Source organism: Bidens hawaiensis, unplaced genomic scaffold, assembly GCF_021521415.1.
Source record: "Bidens hawaiensis isolate Kalapana, Puna unplaced genomic scaffold, B.hawaiensis_p1.1 tig00000055_1, whole genome shotgun sequence".
Classification (NCBI taxonomy): domain Eukaryota; kingdom Viridiplantae; phylum Streptophyta; class Magnoliopsida; order Asterales; family Asteraceae; genus Bidens; species Bidens hawaiensis.
Window position 1 is genome coordinate 6,677,176 of NW_027491016.1, and position 22,138 is coordinate 6,699,313.

The window sequence follows — 22,138 nt, forward strand, 5'->3', positions numbered from 1 at the left end:
ATAAAAAATAACCTCACCTAAAAGGAATCAATTTATTTTGGCTGTGTTGGATTACAGTATAATAATCCCACACTCAACTAAGCAGTAATAAACTACTAATAATAGGAAGACATGGGTATGGGTTTATCTCTTAAGAAAAGGAATTCTTCTCTGAATTCTCTGTCCATGTGAATTCTATTTCTATATATAGTAAACTCGAATCTCTTACCTGCCCATCATACACTCCACCACCCACCCAACCTCTAGAAATTTCTATTCTATTTCTATTTTCTGCAGGCTCTAGGGCTTGTGGGTGTGTATCATTTGGGCCAAACATGGAGAGATATGAAGTGGTTAAAGAATTGGGGTCTGGTAATTTTGGGGTAGCTAAGCTTGTTAGGGACAAGGGGACCAGAGAGTTGTTTGCTGTTAAGTTTATTGAAAGGGGCCAAAAGGTTTGTCTGGTTTTACATAGCAAAGCTTTTATTTTTTTAAATATGTTTTTGTGTACTTGATTTATGCAAAATAGGATATGGGTTTATCAAGAATTTTGAAATTTTGCATTTTTCATAAGTTTTTGATTTTTTTGAATTTTTTATGCGGTTGGTGTGTTTATTGATGAAAATAGTTTGTGGGCTTGATCAAGATTATGAAAATTTGTATTTCTTCATGAATTTTTTATTATTTTTTAATTTGTTCATGTTTTTTGACTATGCAAATTACTCTGTGAGTTTGATCAGAATCTTTATAAAATTGGCAGTTTTTTATGAAGTTTTTTTCTTTTTCTTTTTTTTTTTACTGTTTTTGATGCAAAATACTATGTGGGTTTGATCAAGATTTTCGAAAATTTGCATTTTGTTAATGAAGTTTTGATTTTTTTTTTTTTGACTTTTGATGTTTTTATGCACTTGGTATAAATGTAATATACTTTGTGGGTCTGATCAAGACTTTTGAAATTATGCAGATTGATGAACATGTAGAGAGGGAAATATTGAATCATAGATCTTTGAGGCATCCAAATATTATCAGATTCAAAGAGGTAAATTTTGATTCTTCAAAGGTGCACAAAGTAGACAGCTTTGTTGACTTTGTGTGTGTGTTTTGTGTCAAATTAGATATCTTTTCTTTTGATTTTAATTTTATGTTTCTGCCTGTCTGGTTTAATGCTATTGAGCTGCATATATAGTTCTGCAGATAAGTTGAAAATTGCTACTATTTTATGGTCAATCACTGTTCAATTAAGCTGAGCTGTCTTGTATTTCATGGTCAAACACTTGTCAGTAGTCAAACACTGACATTTCTATTACTTAATCCCAAAAAAGTCAAAATTTGACTAAAGATTCAGTCTCCAAATCTTGAGATTCAAAAATCACATGGATTTCATAAAGTTTGCTAATTTGATCCACTAATTACTCCCTTAGTCCAAGAAGTCAACTTTTTACGGGTAACTCGAAAGTGAAAATTAGCCAATTAATTCAAAAGGGAGATAAATTTGCAAATCAGTTTCTCCATGAATCTATGGTAGTCACCCATTATGTTAGTATAAATGTGGATAACTGGATATCAACATTCTCTATATAAACATTAACAAATTCATCTCGATGTTGAAGTTAAATGAGTAAGCCATTTGACCTTTAAAAGTTATAAAGTGACATTAAAAAAGCCAAATGCTCACATCATTTAATGAATTTCCAAGAATTTGATGAGCAAACAATAAAAATTTCAACTTTCCCAAATCTTAATAGATTTATTTTTTAAATAACTCGGTTATGTTTTTGGGCTTATTTTTTCAGGTCTTACTAACTCCAACTCATTTAGCAATAGTCATGGAGTATGCCGCGGGAGGAGAGCTTTTCGAAAGAATATGTCGCGCGACCAAATTCAGTGAAAACGAGGCAAGTTTAATAATTTTTTTAACACTCAAAAGTCAAGAATGGCCAACATTTATTCTTTTCACTTGATTCTGTTTTCTCATATGCAACAGGCACGGTTTTTCTTTCAACAACTTATATCAGGAGTTAGTTACTGTCATTCAATGGTATGAAATCTTTTTATCCAATTTACCATCATACCGTTTCTTCTATTCTTGATTGATTGTTGTGTTGCAGGAAATTTGTCACAGAGATCTTAAGCTTGAAAACACACTGTTAGACGGTAGCACAGCGCCTCGTGTTAAAATATGTGATTTTGGGTACTCAAAGGTATTAAATTTACCACACGTTTAATTTTATTTTTTGGGTTTTTATATCAGAATTTTGTAGATTTAAACTAGGGGTGCACATGGCTTAATTTTGAGCTAAAACCAAACCAAAAACCGAAAATTTAGTTTTTGTGTTTTTGAAAACGTTCGGTTTTGATGTTTTCGGTTTTGCCATTTGGGCTTGAAATTTTTGGGTAAATAAAAGGCCCAAAATAATGAATATGGGACTAAATTTTTTTGTTAATTAATAATTAATTGATGATTATACATTTGGACTTAAATACCTTGATTACACTGTTTATTAAATTCTTATAAATTACTTAAAATATAGAGAAAAAATGATAATCATAAATTCGGCTTGGTTCTGTTTTAATTATGTGCAAAACCGCAACCGAACCAAAAGTTCGGTTTTATGAAAACATAAAACCAAACCATTGGTCTTGTTTGGATTCCGTTATTTCGGTTTCATGCATACCCCTAGATTTAATCATAAAACTGCTGTTATTTATTACTTTTCTTTTTTTGAAATTCAGTCATCGGTTCTGCATTCTCAACCGAAGTCAGCAGTTGGAACACCGGCTTACATTGCACCTGAAGTTCTTTCAAGAAAGGAATATGACGGAAAGGTGCTGCCTTTGAGGTTTTAGTTATTTAATAGACAAGCAATTTATTACTACTACTACTACCACTACTACCACTAGTAGTCGTAGTCGTAGTGGTGGTAGTGGTAGTAGTGGTAGTGGTGGTGGTGGTGGTAGTGGTGGTAGTGGTAGCGGCGGTGGTAGTGGTAGCGGCGGTGGCAGCGGCAGAAGTGGTGGCAGCGGCAGCGGCAGCAGCAGTCACCACTACCGCTACTACCACCGCTACTGCTACTGCTACCGCTACTGCTACTGCTACTGCTAGTAGAAGTAGTCACCACTGCTGCTGCTGCTGCCGCCGCCGCCGCCGCCGCCACCATCACCACCACTACCACCACCACTACTACTACTACTACTACTACTTTAAAGCAAAAAAGAAATGAACTTACAGTTTTAATTTATTTTTGTACACTACAAAAACATATTGTTCATAGTTTGTTTGCAAAGTATTCAAGAACAATGATGATTTGAAAAAGGCATAGGATCTTCATAGACCACCATGGATTGTGTCAGTTTGTTCAGACTCTATTCGAGCTGTTGAAGTCATATACGGCTCGTATAGAGCTACACGGCTCGTTGAAGTCATATACGGCTCGTATAGGCTGCAAAAAGCTGTTTTTTTTGGTCCCCTCTGTACACTTGTTAGTCAAACGTGGCCTATACGGCCCGTATAGCCCTATACGAGCCGTATAGGCCTGTACAGTCACCATGGGGGTGGTTTATGAAGATCACATCCCTTTGAAAAATCAGCAACTCAAAACAAATTTTGGAAATTCCTATTTTAACCCATGAAAATTTTAGCTTGCAGATGTTTGGTCCTGTGGTGTTACTTTGTATGTGATGCTAGTTGGGACATACCCCTTTGGACATCCAGACGATCCAAACAACTTTCGAACAACTATATCCGTGAGTTATTTTAAACTTTAAGAATCATTTTAATGAAGTTCAGCCGTGTAATTAATCTCGATTTGATATGACAGCGAATACTTATTGTTCAATACACAATTCCAGATACTGTAGAAATTTCTTTGGAATGCAGGCATCTCCTTTATCGGATATTTGTTGCCAACCCTGAGAAGGTAGAATTTATATGTCATATATTCGAGTTGCCAAAACGGACGGGTTGGATAATGGGTCAAAAAGCTCGCGGCTCGCTCGAAATCAGTCTGTAAACGAATCGGCTCGGCTCGTGGCTGCTTCGTTGGCTTATCTAAGTTATAGCCAATATATATATATAGACACACACACACGTGTATGTATATATATTTGTAACTTAAAAGCCGTATGGCATTATTTAATGAACAAAAATAAATACATTGAAAATATTATTTTTGGTTTATATATATATCAGTATGTGTAAAGTATTAAAAAAGTGAGTTTTTTAAAAACAAACGAGCCGGCTTGGCTAGCAATGAGCTGGCTCAAGCTTTTGATGAGTTGAGCCTGAGCAGATCACATTTCAGCTTGTTAAGATAAATGAGCCGAGCCCTATCCGTCCCTTGCAGACAGGGCTCGGCTTGTTTACAGCCCTAGATGGAGTATTTAATAATTTTTAATAATGTCATTTGGATTTGTGCAGAGAATAACCATTCAAGAAATCCAGATGCACCCATGGTTCCTAAAGAACCTTCCTTCAGATTTAATGACGGGTTCAAGCTCTCACAACACAAGTTTAAATGATACAAATCAAAATATAGATGAAATATTGTCAATAATACAAGAGGCAAGAACTCATCCCGGGATGCTAAATGATGGATCACTAGAGCTTCTCGGTGATAGTATGGACTTTGATGAATTGGATGATTCGGATATTGATGATATAGACACAAGTGATGATGTTGATGATGATGATGATGATGATGATGATGATGATTCATTAATGTGAAATTTTAGCTTATAAGTGGCGCACTTTTTAAGTAGTCAACAGCTTATTCGATCATCGGTTCAGGATGACTTGTGAGTTCTTATATGAACTGTTACCAGCCTTATATGATATATGCTGTAATAAGATCTTTTTAACTGCCTTGATTCCCATATCATGTACAAATTTGTTATTTAAGAACTTCATGCAGTAGTATATGATATGTACATCTTATTCTTCTCTAATGATACAAAGTAAGACCCTTTTCACTTTCTTAACTTTGATATATAGTTGTTTATTTTTGTTAGTCAAAAACATGCTGCCATGCATGCAATATCTTTTATGTATGGTATATACACAGTATCTTACATTCTTGCTTGTCCTACTACCAACAGGAGATACCGCCTAACGGGTAGAAAACTTATAAGGAGTCATAAAACAATAAGCTGATCATGATCAACATATTCGACTTTATTGTAGATGATAGAGCCCTTTAGGTACGCGTGGCTTATTTGCTTGAGTTCGTCTTTCACACCTTTCATGTTAGGCCTTTTCTTGCCCTCTATCTCCACACATTCTTTTGCAAGCTTGGCCATTTTCTTGATATGGTCACTAAGTCCATCTTCCTTGACTTTAGCATCAAGTACTCCAAAGTCTCCAATTAAGGAACCTCTTTCCAGTGAAGAAACAAAATATATCGCCAAACCCAACTCACTTTCAGTTCCATCGTATGAATAGACCTTTCGTCCCGTAAGAAGCTCAACAAGAACCATGCCAAAACTATAAACATCACTCTTCTAAGTCAAAATTCCTGAACGAAAGTACTCGGGATCTATGTACCCAAGGATCCCATGCACCAAAGTCTGTAAATGAGTCTGATCAACAGGAATAAACCTTGAGATGCCAAAATCAGACACTTTAGCAGTGTAATCATCAGTCAGAAGTATGTTTGACGATTTAATATCTCTATGAATGATTTGTGTGGTTGAGTGTATATAAGAAAGCGCTTCGGCAGTCTGTGTGGCTATGTTTAGACGCCTTTCAAATGTTAGTGATGAAGTATACTCTTTTTCATGAAGGTGTTGGAAGACGGTTTTGTTGGTTACAAACTCATAAACTAGAAGAGGAGTCTGCGTCTCCAAACAACAACCCAAGAGTTTGACAACATTTGGGTGGCTAATTTCTGATAGAATGATCACCTCATTTATAAACTGCTCAATCTGGTTCTCGTCAATTGATTTGGACCTCTTGATGGCGACCATAGTTTTATCGGCTAGAGTACCTTTATAAACTGTGCCATAGCCTCCTTGACCGATGACATTGCTCTTATGGAAGTTTTTGGTCGCCTTTTCAAGTACCGCTGCTGAAAAAATCTTGGCCTTTTGGGAAGATCGTTTAGATTCAAAAAGTAGTTTCTGAAGAATCAAACCACCATTTCTTGAAGAACCTTTCTCTACTCTTCATGATCTGCCTTCGTTTGAGCGCTCCGTATATGATGAGTGTTAGCACAACAGATGCTGCAGTTGCTGTTTATTTATAGAATTTGTTATAGGATCATGAGAAAAAATCTTACAACTCAATGACCAAGATTGTACTAAATATGTTGTTGTTACTAGCAGCTAGTTTAGGACCCTGACCGAGTTATATATACTTACCGGCAAAGATTAACCCTTCTGAATATTTGCAACCCTTCCCATCCTTTCTACCGTCACCATGCTGGCCAAAGGGGCACGCACATGTGTAGCTTCCATTCGTGTTAATACAGCGATCTTTGTGTGTGCAATTATTTTGATTTCCTTCACACTCGTTGATATCTGGATAACATCATGAAAAGATCGCGACAATATATATGTATAAGTTGTTAGATGCGCAGTAATTAAATAAGCATAGACAACGTTACCTTGACACCCGTTGGGAATATACGGGTTTCCCTGGTACCCTTTAGCACACTGACAGCGATATCCTAGCTGATTGATCTCTTTCAAAGCATCGGTGCATACACTATTCTCTGCACAAACATTACTTATACGGTTCTTTTGAGCTTCTTCACAGCTTGTGTTCCCAACTGACCATTCAAAAACAGCCGGGAAAGACCGATTATGCATATTATCAAGATCTGCAACTTGAAACGTGTAATGATCTTTCTCAACAAGATTCCCGTAGGTGCAATTATTGAAACTCCAGTTCCCGACACTTATGTTTGTATTTCTTTGTGCATGAATCCGGAAATCTGTCAGCGTATAAGGGGCCAGAACCTGGCTACAGCCCATGCCTAAACATGAACCGTTGGCTAACATATTGCAGCCAGTCATCGATAGACATCCAGCTAAATAGTCTTCGCCACCAATGATCTTCATGTCTGCTCTAGTGTCACACCCGACCGCACTCAAGAGGTTATTTGTTCCTGAGAGCGAGAATATTGACAAATGCACATAAGGCTCACTTGGTTTGTGAAGATGGGGGTAACAATGATATGCTACTGGTAACGAGCCACGCATATAACCGTCAAGTGATATGTCCAACAGTTTGAAATTGGTTTTCCAGATCTTAAGTTGTGTACAGTTTACCAAATAGGATTTGGTCAAGTAGCAGCCTTTTTTCGTCCCGAAAGGATATGGAATCGAAACATTGCCACATTTATCCGGGCATTCGTGCCAGGATTGAGCTGCTATCGTTCTTGATCGTGTCACGATTAGTATCGTCAAATTCAGAAGCAGTTTAAGCGGTATTGCCATTGCACATTCAATTGAAATTCAGCTTTAGTTAACTTTTCATGGTGTATTTATACGCATTTAGTGATCAGTATCCTCAATTATATCAAAACGTTGGAAGGTGGAATTTGTTTTGTTTATTGTTCTTAAACCATTAACTTGTCTTGGTGTCTGTATGTGTATGCACTTAGCAATCGGATAAAACAATTAGCTAGAAATTGTTTTTATTGGTGTCTGGTAGGCATAATTTTGGATGTATCCATCAAACCTTGAAACTAGGCTTTTATTTTGTTGGTTAATGATTGTTTTAAACGTACCAAGATATGTACCGTAACTACCAAGACTATATCGTCATATGTCCGTAGTTATATAATTGCATCTCTGGTATGTAGGACCCAGGAGATCACGATTCAATTAACAATCAAGAATATAACAAAGAAGAATAACAACAACAACAACAAGGGATGAAACCCGAAACACAAACTTGATTGATCGAATCGTGATCTCCTGGGTCCTACATCGTATATATGGATTGGATGGGTTGTGGGTCCTTTAGACTTCTATTAATTTTCTAGATTAAAAAACCATATCACTATTTATATAATCCATGCAAGCATTTTCTTTTAACGGCGATGTATTATAAGCAGGGTAAAAAACATGCAGCCAAAAAAAAACCAGACATGAACCCAACAAAACAGAAGAAAAAAATAGAAAAAGACAAGATTACAAAGTTACATGAACATTTGATCTAGACCTAATCCAAAGAGAAATGTCTTCCTTAATCATCTCCAAAATTATAGTTTCCTGAAGACGCTTTTTATTGAAGGCCGATTCATTCCTACTCTTCCACAAATTCCAAAAGGTAATCAGGAAAACCGCCAATGTAAAGTTGTTAATGTTGCATGCTTAATATTAGCGTTTAGCTAGGTCTAGATTATTATCCGCGTCACTAATTAATTATTATCCGGCACCATAATATTTATGAACCAACATGTTACATAATATAAATTCAAGAGAACAGGTTTATCCACAGAATCTTTCCATCTTATTTTATCTCTTATGAATAAGAATGTCAAGTAACCAGACAAATAGTGAAGAAACACTAATTGACCCCGGGCAGATTACGGATAATCTGGGGGTTAAGTAGATGTTTCCCACGAGGGGTTAGATCCGGCAAAGATGGTTCTTCTGATAACCTGCAAAACAGACACCGTGAGCTCGTCACTGAGAAGGGGGGGGGGTACCTCCTTGTGACCACCCTCCGGCGTGAGAATCAGACTAGATTGCTCTTGAATATAAGTGTATATTAAGAGATTGCTAGAGCAGATATCAGATATAATATGTAAGATACAAGATAGTATATGATAAGATGAGATGATCATACCATTTGGGGTATTTATAGCCGAAGGTAGGTTTCCAAGAAGGTATAGCCGGCTGAATAGTATTCCTGTTCTACCAACTGTGGCCTACGCACGTGCCATGCTGGTAGTTGGTGGGTAGGCAGCGGCTGACAGTGACCAGGCCTGCTGTGTACTATTCCTTTTCCACCAACTGCGGGCTATGCACGTGGTATGACAGGAGTTGGTGAGTAGGCAGCGGCTAATAGTGACATACAGTACAAGAGCATGCTGCTCGCCATACTGTTGTCAATGAGCTGTCGTATCTTTGGTCAGATCTTTTGCCCATACCTCGTCAGGTATAGTACAAAAGATCTTCCCGTATCGTACGGACTGGCTTATTTGGGCGGGAGTATTCCCCCTCCCGCCTTTGTGCGGGATTGTTCCCGGCTTTGCTCATTCCTTCAGGTGACAGTTGAATTATTGAGAGCTAAGTGCCTTGTGCGTGTAGCCTTGCTGCGCGGGTGGCCTTCCCTGATGGCTTGTATCCGCAGCTGCGGGAACAGGCGGAGTACTTCACCATTGGGAGGCATTTCCTGCGGGAACAGCTTGCGTACTGCGCGTAAGGACGTCACGTCTGAGCATGGTGGGTCCTGCGGATCCAGTTGGTTTCTGCGCAGACGTCTCTCTTCAAGGTGAGTCCTGCGGGTCCAACTGGGCTCTGCTGGGACCTACCTCTTCAAGTCCCCCCAGTCCAATGTTCTTCTCATGAATGTTTAATAAAGTGAGGTGAACTTTTGGACTTAAGCAAAGGGTTTTGAAAAGGGTTTAGTTTTAAGGTTTTCCATGGGGATTCTTCCCGCGGAAGTCCTTATGTCACTAGGAATGTAAAGTTGCAACAACAGAAATTACTAAAGCTTTTTTGGTAGATCTGATCTTAATATTCTTCCTGTTTTAAAAGATTCTGGGACAACCGGGAACTTAAGCTTTCTGATACATTTGAGTCAGCAGAACGAAAATTAGCTGCATCCCAAGTTGGGCATGCCATACCTAGATGCGTTTGTATAGCCAAGAGCTACTCCTTCACTTCTTGCATTGTAGGCCTTGCCTGGCCTTCAGGCCTTAGACACGACTTGATAAGTTGAGCAACTTGATTAAGTTCACCTGGACTGCCATCTTGCTTAACTTGATCAGCTAAAATTTCGAATAATCGATCCTCATTCAATGACGAAACAAAATGATCCGCAACGGATCGGTTTCTTTGAATCACCTCTAAAGAGTTTACTTTTTCTCCAGTGAGCAGCTCCACCAATAAAACCCCAAAGCTATAAACGTCACTCTTCTCAGTTAAAATACCTGAGATGAAGTATTCAGGGTCTATGTACCCAAGTGTCCCTTGCACGGCTGTGGAGACTTGCGTTTTGTCTTTAGGAACTGAGCGAGAGATGCCAAAGTCGGAAATCTTAACTGTATAATCATCATTCAACAATATATTGGAAGATTTGATATCTCTATGTATGATTTTGTTAGTAGAGTACATACAAGCAAGAGCTGCTGCAGCTTCAACTGTTATATTCAACCTCAACCTCCATGTCAACAAAGACCCATGGGATTTCCTATGTAAGTGGTGATGTAGTGTCTCGTTGACTACATACTCATAAGCTAGTAAAGGAACATCCGTTTCCAAACAACATCCTATGAGCTTGACTATATTAGGATGGTTGATTTGTGACAAAAGTACCACGTCGTTAACAAACTGTTCAATTTGGTTTGGATCAATCACCTTAGACTTCTTGATTGCCACCTCGGTGTTATCTATCAATATTCCTTTAAACACTGTCCCAAAACCTCCTTGGCCAACTATGTTGCTCGGATTGAAGTTGTTGGTTGCCTTCTTGAGTACTTCCTCAGAGAAAATTTTAACAATTTGTGTCGACCCTTTACATTCAGATAGCAACCTCTCAATAATTGTACCTCCGTTTCTCTTGAATAATGTTTCTTTCTTTTTGGTGTTACGTTGTTGTTTCAGTAAATAATAGGATACAAATGTTGTGAGGGATGTCAGAATGACACCGACGCTGATGCCTGGTTTGATTTGATTTTAGTTGTTTGTCAAAACATTTAACAAGAGAGAAAACTTGATAGAATGAGTTGTTGGTGTATAGCTAGTATAAGTAATGAGCGTACCAATATAAAGTCCGAGTTTTTGTACATTTTTCCCATTTCTTTTGCAACCACTTCCATTCTTTCGTCCATCCCCGCTGTAACCCTTTGGGCAATGACAAGAATAACTTCCCACAATACTGCGACATAGGTGGGTGCAACTATGTAGATTGGTGTCTTCGCACTCATTAACATCTAATCAATAGATACATGCCTAGAAATAGTTACACATGGTATGTACAAACAAAATTTGTTAAATTATAAACTGAGTTTCCATAAATACTTTATTATGCCACATTAGTGACATAATTATGTCTCGGTTATGTTAGTTATGCAGGCAACTAGATTTCTATACATTAGCAAATGGAAGTGTGTGTTGTTTAGAAGGCGTCAAATGATTTGGTATTTAAGGTCTTAAAAAACAATGGTATTGTTGTGTAATTATGTTTGTATGTTTAATCATATACATTCGATCAAAACCCACGCACTCCTTTAATTAAGTCAAAATACACATATGGGATAAACCTTATCAAAAGAAGAAACAAAGGAAGTGAGGAAGATCTATCAGAAATTAAGACTCTTATTCACAATCATCTAGAAACCGGCCAGAACACGATGAGTACCAATGTTACAACAAGGAAGTGCATCACAAATGGATAATCGTTGATAGATGTTCTTTGTTTTGACTGCCACAAACTTGTGTATATGGTACGTTTTACATAATAAAAAGAATTGCAGAAAAGAAGATGTTCTCTTTCAGAAGCCAGTTACAATATGATGGCGCGATTGAGTATGCTGACCTGGTGAATACGGAAGAAGCAGACAGCATAAACCACGTGAGCAAATCATGCTCCTGCAACCGAATGATGACGTGGTAGTAAAAAATCTCCCAAATAGTAAATATACAATATATTCAAAATAGTCAACTTGTCAAACAATGAAGGAAGTCTACTCATTAATTACCTAGGAACAAGTATTTTGTCATGGTTAGAAGGCTTTAGTTAGAAGAATTAGTTTCACATTTGAAGAGCTCATTTGAGTCCTATTGTTGTCTTGCTTCAACTAGATAAACAAGAAACAATTGAAGGCTAATGAAATTTAAAGATTCAAGTCTTGTTTTTATTCCAAACGAAGGTTTCAATGGATGTTGGTGAAGTTTGGTAACCAAAATCGATGAACACAAAAACAACTTAGATCATAAGCTCGATCTCTGTAATTTACATTAACTCGAAAATTACAATTCACAATTCTCTTTAATGATATAACTCACAAGCTCGGGTATATATACTAATTTAGAGTTGAAAACCAACTAGACTAGACTAGACTAGAATGCAAAAACCATAATCATATGTAAATACTAATTGGTAAAATTGTAAAAGCAAATCTAAATAATAATTAATGAATAAATTCCTTGTTGTCCAAGTCATTGGCTTGACTTGTTCACCCAGTAATTTATTCTATATAAAACCAAGTCACGTGTTCAACTTGATAAACAAGATACCGACCCATCATAGGCTCGATGAGTCAGCTCAACGGACATTACGTCCAACAGTTGGATTACAACCATTCTCAAGTCATCTTGAGGATGAAAATGAGGATTCAGACGTGAGTGTTGATAGGAATGAGAATCACACTTTTGGGGGCCGAGAAGGAATCATGATTGATCTTTCTAACTTGAAGATGAATAATGGATCTGACAGAGACCTGTTGAGTGGGTTAGGCTCCAAAAACAAGAAGAGAAACCAAAGTTGTAACAATTTTCTAATTATCATTTTCTCAAAACCAAATTACAATATATAGGAAACAATTGCATGAAAATAGAAAAAAATAAATAAATCAATTCTAAAACAATAAGGAAAACAAATAAAAGAAAGTAAAAGATAACTTTTCTTGCAAGCTAAGCCATCTTTTAACTTAATCAGGATAACTTAATCAAGAAGTTTTTGAGGAATCCGTTTAACTCTAATAGATTGCCGGCTCATCTTAATATTTTGACCCATGGTGGTCCACTAATCCATTTCTTCATTGATTTGGGCCGACTGGCTTGTATCATGATCAAAGAGAATCAAATAAGTCAGAATCATAAAAAGAAGAATCTGACTAAAAAAATTAGGGGGTGATTGTTAGCCCTTTTTATTGACCCGAGTTTGCATATGCATGGAAGGTTAAAGTTTAAAATTGTAATGATTAGAAAGTCTAGTTTGAATCAGTTATGTATTTCAGTATTTGTTAAAAGTGAACGGCCAAGCAAGTCTTAAACCGTATATTAGGAAATGCTTGTGAACTGATGCAATCATTGTATAAAGAGTCAAATGATGTAACGATTGGTGCGATCGATTGATATAATTTCAACGGATTAATCACTTCTTCTCTTGTTTCATCCTTGCAATTTTGTTCTTATTATTATGGTTGAACTATTATCTTCTAGGCCTATACAGAATGCTAATTCCAGCCCCTTTTTACCAGAATTTTAGGCGAGTCGTTACAATTATATACTAAATTAGAATATATTGAACTAATGATCAAAATTTAATACCTTGACAGCCGAGGTATGGATTTCCCCGGCAACCAGCAGAGCAACTGCAACGATAACCCTTGGCGTTATTGGAATCAAAGCACTCACTATTTTATTTACACAAGTAAGTGCTTATGCTCTTTTGAGCTTCTTGACAGCTTGTATTACCCACCGTCCAATCTAGCAGCATCTCAGGTGACCCAAGCTCTTGTGTTGTCAACTTATATACATCAAGGGATGAGAAATTATACCGACCAGTTTCAACGATGAATGAATAAGCACAACCGGCGAGACCATTCTTCCCAGTATTATTTCTACTACTCAGCAATCTGAATTTGAAGTTTGTAGGTGGTCCGTTTTCTATCCTATCTTGACAACAATTCATCTTTCCTGCACATGACACCATATGCTTGCATTCTCCAGGCACAGTGGTGCAGCTCGCTATAACAAACTGATTCACCTTGACTTTCGATAGAATGTCACAACCAAAGGTCGTCAACTCGTTCTGACCAACAGAGAGGTTGAACCGTGATAACTTTGTCCTTGGTTGTTCATTTATATACGGTTCATTTGTCTCATTGTAACAGACATGACCCACTTTTGATATAGCCCGTAGATGGCCATCAAGTGATATGTCTACGACATCTACATTCATACCCCATAAAGACACTCTACCAGAGGTCTTGTTACAACTTACCTTGTACGAAGTATCGAGGTAACAATTATCTTCTATTCCAAAAGGGTAATGAATGGTAATGTTGCCGCATGTGTTGGAACATTCAGGACCAATTTTGGATTGACATTTGACTGAATTCAGCAGCAAAACAAGAGTCAAGAACAACATTTTAAAAAGTTTGTGAATTGTGAAATATCATATCTAATTATCTATAGGCAGCTTTAATCTATATAACTACGAGAAACAAAGAGAGAGTTGGCCGGCTAATCAAGAATGGAATCTTGTAAAAGGATTTAGTGCCAATCCAAAAACTTTTTGAAATAAAAATTCGCGTGCATTATTTTATTTAATAAAACCATATAAGCCATAGCCTATATGCCAATTTGGCAGTAATTATAATAAATTGTTCCTTCTTAAGACTTGGTAGTTGCATGGTATATATATTCTACTTTGAATCAGTCTTATATTCTGTTACTTTTGTCATTATGTATTGATATATAGTATTGTAATTGTTTCTTAAAAAAAGCGTTACTGGTTAGACCAAACATTCAAACTCCCCTCTTTAGCCTTGTTAAACTTCTCTTTCAACTTGTTACATTAGTATTGTTCTCATTTTCACACTAAAAGACAAAAAACTTTTAATTTGATGTTTTCAGAAATATATGGTACTATTTATCAACAACCTCTATGTATATAATAATAGGGGAAAGTTAATGTACAAAAGAAATTAACGTGCTAAACATGAAAATCAAGTAGGGTAATTATATATATAAGTAGAGTAATTATGTAATTACATCATAGAGTAATTACGTAATTACTCTATGATGTAATTACATAATTACTCTACTTGTATATATAATTACCCTACTTGATTATCACATTTAGCATGTTAATTTCATTTGTATTTTATTCAAACCCTATATTAATAAACTTAAGTCTGTGAGCACATTAATATATTTTGTCACAAGCGTATGATTTTGCTTGCTTATTGGGTTGGTTTTGTCTTCTAGCCTGTTGTCAATCATGATTAGTTACTTAGTTTTGTGACTTAGGTATGATACCTTTTGGTTTGTGTTCTTTGTCTTTTCAGCCTAACTTAAAGTAATGCCCTCTATTTAAAAAAATCTTAAATGTATACATAGAAAAATATGCATGTATATAGAATTATAGATAATGGGGTGTTTATTATTCGAAGTAGAGTTGGAAAACCAAAATTTGTATTTCAAACTGAACATAATTCAAAATCGCTTTTTTATTTGTAATTTAGAATGTTCGGATCACGTTAGAATACTAACTGAATTCTGAATTTGGTGTTCGAATCATATTCGATTTTTTTATATCCATACCAATTCGACATGAATATAGGAATTATATATCTTATTAATCATTGTGGCCGGTATGACCACTACCGCCACCCGGAAAATATTATAAAATAGCATTTGTTTCGCATCTTGGATCATGTCAAGGCTTTTGGTTTAATGGTTAGGTTTCATCTTTGTTACTTTTTAGACAAGGGTTTGAATCTTTCTCATATCTACCTATACTATTAAAGCAATAGGCTTTATAAACAAATGGTCTCTCCTTATTGGTTGGTTTTTATTATTTCCATATATACTAAGGGTTTCTAAGAATTTTTTGATATTAAAATAATTCAAAACTAAATTATTAATAAACCCTTTTTTTTTCCTTTATAATCAGTTAAGCCCTTAATTCCAATATTAATGGGGACCCGTTTTTTTTCAAAATCATAATTCTATTTCCCCTACGTCACTATAATAAGAAACTGGATTTCAGAATTCTCTCTATCAAATAGTGTTTAGAATGGATAATCAATTTAGGTTTCACGAATCGTCACCAACAAACAACCCTAAATCGATTTAGGATTTAAAATAGCCAACTTCTCAAACCTCGATTCAACTTTCGTTCCAATTTCTTCCCACTGTCAACACGATCTGTCGCTATATACTATTACAAAATCGAATCCATTTCAGATATGAACTCTAATCGATGAATATTAAGCATTCCTATAATTTTTAGTAATATAATAACTTAAAAATAAATAAATATTAAATTACCAAAATAGAATGTTTTAAATATTTTAATTATGATCATTGAGGATGTCTTGATTTAAGGAAACAGTTTAATATGAGAATATCATTTGAAAAAGTTTGACCACTATTTATTTTGTTAACTATTTTACTTGGTAGTCAAATGTTTTAATGGCCACATCAATTGGGATCATTCGGTTTCAATTCTTCAAGACATATATATAACTCACCAATCATCTCCCTCAAGTAAAGTTTAACCCTAATTTCAATATGGCCGCTCAAAATCCAATAGATTTGTGAATATTGTCTCTATTGTTTGTTAATCTAAGTTTTACTTTATTTAGGGTTTTAATCGGTTGATTGTGTTTCGTGCAGGATTTTGATTCTGATCTTTGTGTTCATTGTTTGACCATGATGGTAATGTTTGATTTTTACTTGTTTATTAATGTTCTCTGTCTAAATATTTGATTTTTAGGGTTTTAGAATTTATTTACAAGGGTGTTAAAACTCTTCTTTGCTTTGTGTTGATTATTTCTGGTTTTTGCAAGGTTATCGTTCCTGCAAGGTACAATCTTATTCCTCTTTAGTATTTTTTGTGAATTTAATGATTGAGTGCACGTTTATCGTTTGTGAAATTAATGATTGAGTGCAGATTTACTTTCTCATGCTAAAAGTATCAAATTCCCTACCAAAATACTTTGATAGTATTTGACCAAAATAACATGTTTAGACAAAATGCTCTATTTTTATGTATTTACACCGTTTGACCTTGAAAAATCGAATAATCATAAAACAATTAAATTTGTTTGTTATTGATTTTTAAAAGTAAACATTCATAGTGCAATAAAATGAAATTTAGTTATTTTATAAATATGAAAATGTATACACACAGAGTAAGCTATATAAAGTTTGTTGAGAACTAAAATAATATGGAACATTGATTAAGTTTTATCAGTGTAAGTTTTATTATTACGAGCAAAACCTTTTTATTAGTTAAGTTAAACATTGTTATTTATTTTAGATATTCTAACAACTAGATATAATTTAGGACTTCTAATTGTGGCTGCACTCAGAAGTACTAGGCCACATATGAAGGCAAATATATCAATTTTTAGGTTTCATATTTTTTGTGCATTTCTAAGTATTCATACATTTTGTTTTGAAGATAAGGGGTTTATAACATTCTCATATATCTAAAATCAATTTTTAATAATGAATTTTATTATGTTAACCAATAATTATTAATTTAACATATAGTTAATACTTTCTATATATGTGAAGCTCTTTGAATTTAAGTTTTTGCATTTGATTTTGACCAATAATTATATTTTAAATAAAACTTTAATTATATAATATTTTTTTATAAAAAATTAGACTTTCTATATACATGAATATGTAAATCCATTTAAACTTATATATTTTCAAATCATTTTAAAACTGTTAGTATGTATTTTTATACATATTAGTCAACTGCATTTTCATATTGATTTGTTTTGTTTTGGATTATCATCATGTTCATATTCTTAGATGTCAAAATGAAACTATCACCTCATGATGTAAAACCTAAAATCAATGGTTAATATTCATGGTTTGTATTCTCTATGGTTTACTAAAGCAATTCCAAAACATACTCTACATATTCAGAAGTGCTTACTTTCAAGATGTCTTTTTGACTTTTCTTAAAATGATATTTAGAAATAATTTAAATTTTTAAAAGATTAGACTCTTTATTTTCCATAACTCTTAACAAATAATTGTTAACCCTTTTTTTATTCTAACAGTTTATGTATTTTCCTTATTTATCAAAATCAAAGACTTAGTCGTTTATATTAGCTTATATTTGTTTTAAGAAAAGTAGTTAGTGAGTAACATCCATTCATTTTTATTTTTCCTCTCTAAACAATTACTTTGTAAATTTTGACATAAAGAATGCTTGTTTGCTTCGTTTATTCTTGCAGATTGCGGTATGGGTTATTGAGGACAGACTGCGTTTTTTTTTAATTCAATTCAGTATTGTATTCTAATATATGATGCTTAGGTAAATTTTAGTAATGATTTGTAAATCTTATATGTAATGAAATCTGAATTCTTACTCTTTTAGTTTATTGAGTGATCATAACAAAAACATAAAAATGATGGCATGTCAATTCTTTTACGTTGTCCGAGACATTGGTTCAATGTTTAATTTTTTTTAGCTTGATCTATGCTTGATGCGTTAATAATTTTATGAACACTTGAACTGATCATTTTTATGGTTAGGCTACATAGCACAATTCATGACATAACTTTTCATCCATGGTAAATTTTTTTTTATTCCGACAGATTTATGTAAAACAATCCGTTACATTTCTTCAAATATAAATATATGTGTGCGTGTGTGTTTAATTAACGATTTATATATTTCCGCCCGTGTAGTACACGGGTCAATAACCTAGTGTAGAAACTGATTCGTCATAAGTTCTTGAATTAGCTGGAAACACTAAGAAAACTAGTATTTTTTATATATCTTTTAGAACCGGGGTGCTATATATATGAAAAACTAGCAAGCAAGATGCTAGAAAAACAAAAGTACTGTTACAGAAAGAAGTCGGGGAACAACAAGATTCCAACCAAAAAAGATTGAACTGATTAGCCCAACATTTTAAATCAGCTCATAACAATTTTCTCAATGCATATTGGTCAAAATAGATAAGCTGGTCATGGTCAATTTGATTGAATTTCTTGAAGATCAATAGACCCCTTTATGTTGGTATTAAGAACTCTAAGAGTAGATGATGTGTGAGTGAAAGAATTTACTTTAAGTTTTTAATATCGTGTATTTTAGTTGTTTATATCTATCGAATACGAGTGCTTTAACTGGTTACAGGTGCTCGAAGCTTAAAGGAACTAATTTGGAGCACTTAGGATGGCAAGGAATTGAGTTATGGGCAAAAGGGAAGCAATCAGGGGAGTTCGGAAGTGATTCGTGCGCACTTAAAGTAAATGAGTTACGGAACCCATAATATATGAATTTTGGATTTCTCAATGAGATGAGTATGAAAATGGAATAAAAACCACCGTAAGGCAGAAGCTCACCACCGTAAGCTACAGTGGGCCATCGTAGAAGCACTGACGGGAAAACTTAATTTTCTTGTTTTTCTTCCATATTTAAGCCCTATAAAGACCTGGAACGATTATTATTCATACCCTAGCCACCAAGGATGATTTTGGAGAAATTCTTCACCATCTTAACACCTCTCAATCACCAAAATTCATTCATGGTTTCATCCTTCCAACCCATAATTGAGCTAATCATGATGCACAGGCAAGGCTAAACCACTCGTGACCACTTCAAGTGTAGGGTTTGCATATGAACTGAAATTTTTATGATTATTACCAATATTGGGATTTAGTTTTGATTAATCTTTTGGTTGATTAAGCCTCTATGTTTGTTTGAATTGGTTAAGCAGTTGTGTTTCTAAGATTTACATTTATCATCAATTATTTGGTTTGGGTTCATCAACAATCAAGATTAAGTTCTTATCACCATTGAACCGTTTACCATTAACCATTGATAGATGCTAGGTTTTATAATAACAAACAAGTAATTAGGTAGACCATGCTCAGTTGTGTCAATTCATCGGATTAGGATCTATGAATCATCATTACCAAACTAATGTGTCTAGTAATTATTTTCCTATTACAATGAAAGAATTATGTCAATGTAATTTTCCAATTGGTATAAGTTTTGTTCGGTCAGTTCATTGCATTACCTAAAATTGAAGTGTGTCACTGTTTTCTCAAACTATTTTACAAACAAATAAATATTCAAACCGCTTGACATCGTTTGTCCACCTAGTATAATTAATTAAAAAGCATTAAACTTGATTAGCACTTTTCACTGATTCCCTATGGATTCGACACCTTACTTTCCGTAGCTAGTAAAGGTAATTTATAAATATTTTTGATTGACCTTTCGACATCAATCAAAATGGCACCGTTGCTGGGTAATCAACACACAAAGTGCTAGTTTAGTTTTTTGTTTGCTTTCAGTTTTACGCTTGTTATTTGTGTATCTTATGTGTGCCGGTAACTCAGGATGACGTGTAGTTGCGTTTATGAGCCACATGAAGGATATAAGGCTGTGGAGGATGATGAATCGTACCATCCACATTCGTATTTTGAACCTCCTTCAGAGAACTATGAGTCAGATAATTAACTATGAGTCAAATAATTATAACCAAAGGAACTTCAACCAGCAGGGCCGCAACATGCAGTATCAAAATTATTTACCGTCTCCATCTAGTGATCATGGTTATTATGAGTCAGCTAATGAGTATGATAGTGATGGGCCCAAGACGCAACATTTGTAAGCTATCAAGAGGAGAAGGATTGTTACAACCATGAATACTCTCAACCATCGTTTAAGGATCAAGAAGAGTACAACCATGATGATGTGAGCACTGAGTTGGATGCATTGGTGTTGCTGATGAAAGAAGTGACAGAGGAAAGAAAAGAGTTCAATGAAAGCCAAGAAAGATCAAATGCTGCCCAAGATAAGCTGATAGGTCAACTATTTGAAGATGTTGTTCAAATTAAACGAGACCGGGAGTAATTGGTTAGTGATGTTGTGACGGATGATGATCTTGAGATTTCAAAGAACGACGTTGAGGAAGAAGTTGTGGAGACTAATACCACACCAATTCCTCTAAATACCAAAGAGTCAATGAATGTATCATTTGTGTTGCTGATGAGGATGTTGAGAGAGATAGAGGGTATAGACCTTTTGGAGTATATTATTGAATATGTGGACCCAGTTGAAAGCAAAGTACCCTACGAGAAATCAGAGAAAGAAATAGTCCCAATATATCGAGATCATCACCGGTTACATATTCCTCAAATTCACAAAGTTGGGGATGCTCGTTTGAACTCGAATAAGAGGAAGGTGGAGATGAAGGATAGTGGGCAGAATAGCAAGAAGTGGGCTCATATTGGTTCTACTGGTGTGTCAACCACAAGGAAGAAGGTATAGACACAACACCCGAACTACCGAGCATACTCCGGGATCTCAGTGGGAAAATGCTCTGTTCATCCCCAACAAAATTTAACTCTTCGAAAATAAGAAAGAGGGTGAGGACAAGATATGTTAACTACATGGCATATGTGGAAAACTCTGAAGGTAAATGGTTTATTAGATATGCTGATCATGAAAGAGGAAGCACAACCTTGGCACCTTAACTATCGGGCTCACATAGGAAATTTGGTAGGTAAATGTTCCATTAGACCACCATAACCGAAAAATGAGGTAACGGTCCAGCTGAAAACCTTAACAAAAACTTAGCACTGAGGCAGTCATAGTAAACCCTAAGTGTGGGGAAGCTCATGGTGATCTAGTCAATATTTGTTGGAGCACATATCATCACATCATTCTTCAAGGAGTGTGGGTCAAGTTTGGAATAGTACCTATCAGCAGATCCGTTTGACAAGAGAGATTCAAATCAAGTGCATGTGCCTCTTTCCTTTACTTTATTTGTTAAAATAGTTTAAGTTCCTGTATACCACACTCTATTATTAAATGAAAATATACATCGGGGACAATGACAATGTAAAGTCAATGTGTGGGGATGTAGGAAAGAGTTTTTGAGAAAAGTGAAAAATGTTCTTAATTTTAAATTTTATTGCAAAGCAATAAAAAATGATAGAAAAATTGGGAACTGTTTGTCAAAACTAATATATATATATATATATATAGGATCAGGTTCATTTCAGAAGTGTATTTAGTGTGAGAAGTAACTACAACCAATCATAATTTTTCTTTTATTTATGATTTATTTTAATAGAAGGGGCATCTTTTTTTCATATATGGCAAGTAACTTATGTGTAGGATAAGTTACATATTTTTTGTTTTTAATTTTAAATACTTTTATAATAAATAGTTTCATTTACCATAAAATAATCGATCTTCATAATTCCACTTTATCAACAAATATAACTAAGTTACAAACTATTTTGTTCTTTAAAATTGTTTGTT

General features: G+C 34.9%; 1 protein-coding gene across 1 annotated transcript; it reads left to right on the forward strand.

Annotated features, from left to right (window-relative positions):
* The first annotated feature begins 296 nt into the window (after positions 1-296).
* On the forward strand, positions 297-4,702 carry LOC143616834 (serine/threonine-protein kinase SAPK2-like). The gene is made up of 9 exons (XM_077089800.1): positions 297-434; positions 944-1,018; positions 1,773-1,874; positions 1,964-2,017; positions 2,088-2,180; positions 2,713-2,805; positions 3,619-3,723; positions 3,798-3,896; positions 4,397-4,702. The coding sequence occupies exons 1-9, from the start codon at positions 315-317 to the stop codon at positions 4,700-4,702; spliced, it is 1,047 nt and encodes a 348-aa protein (XP_076945915.1). The 5' UTR covers positions 297-314.
* Positions 4,703-22,138: the final 17,436 nt, after the last annotated feature.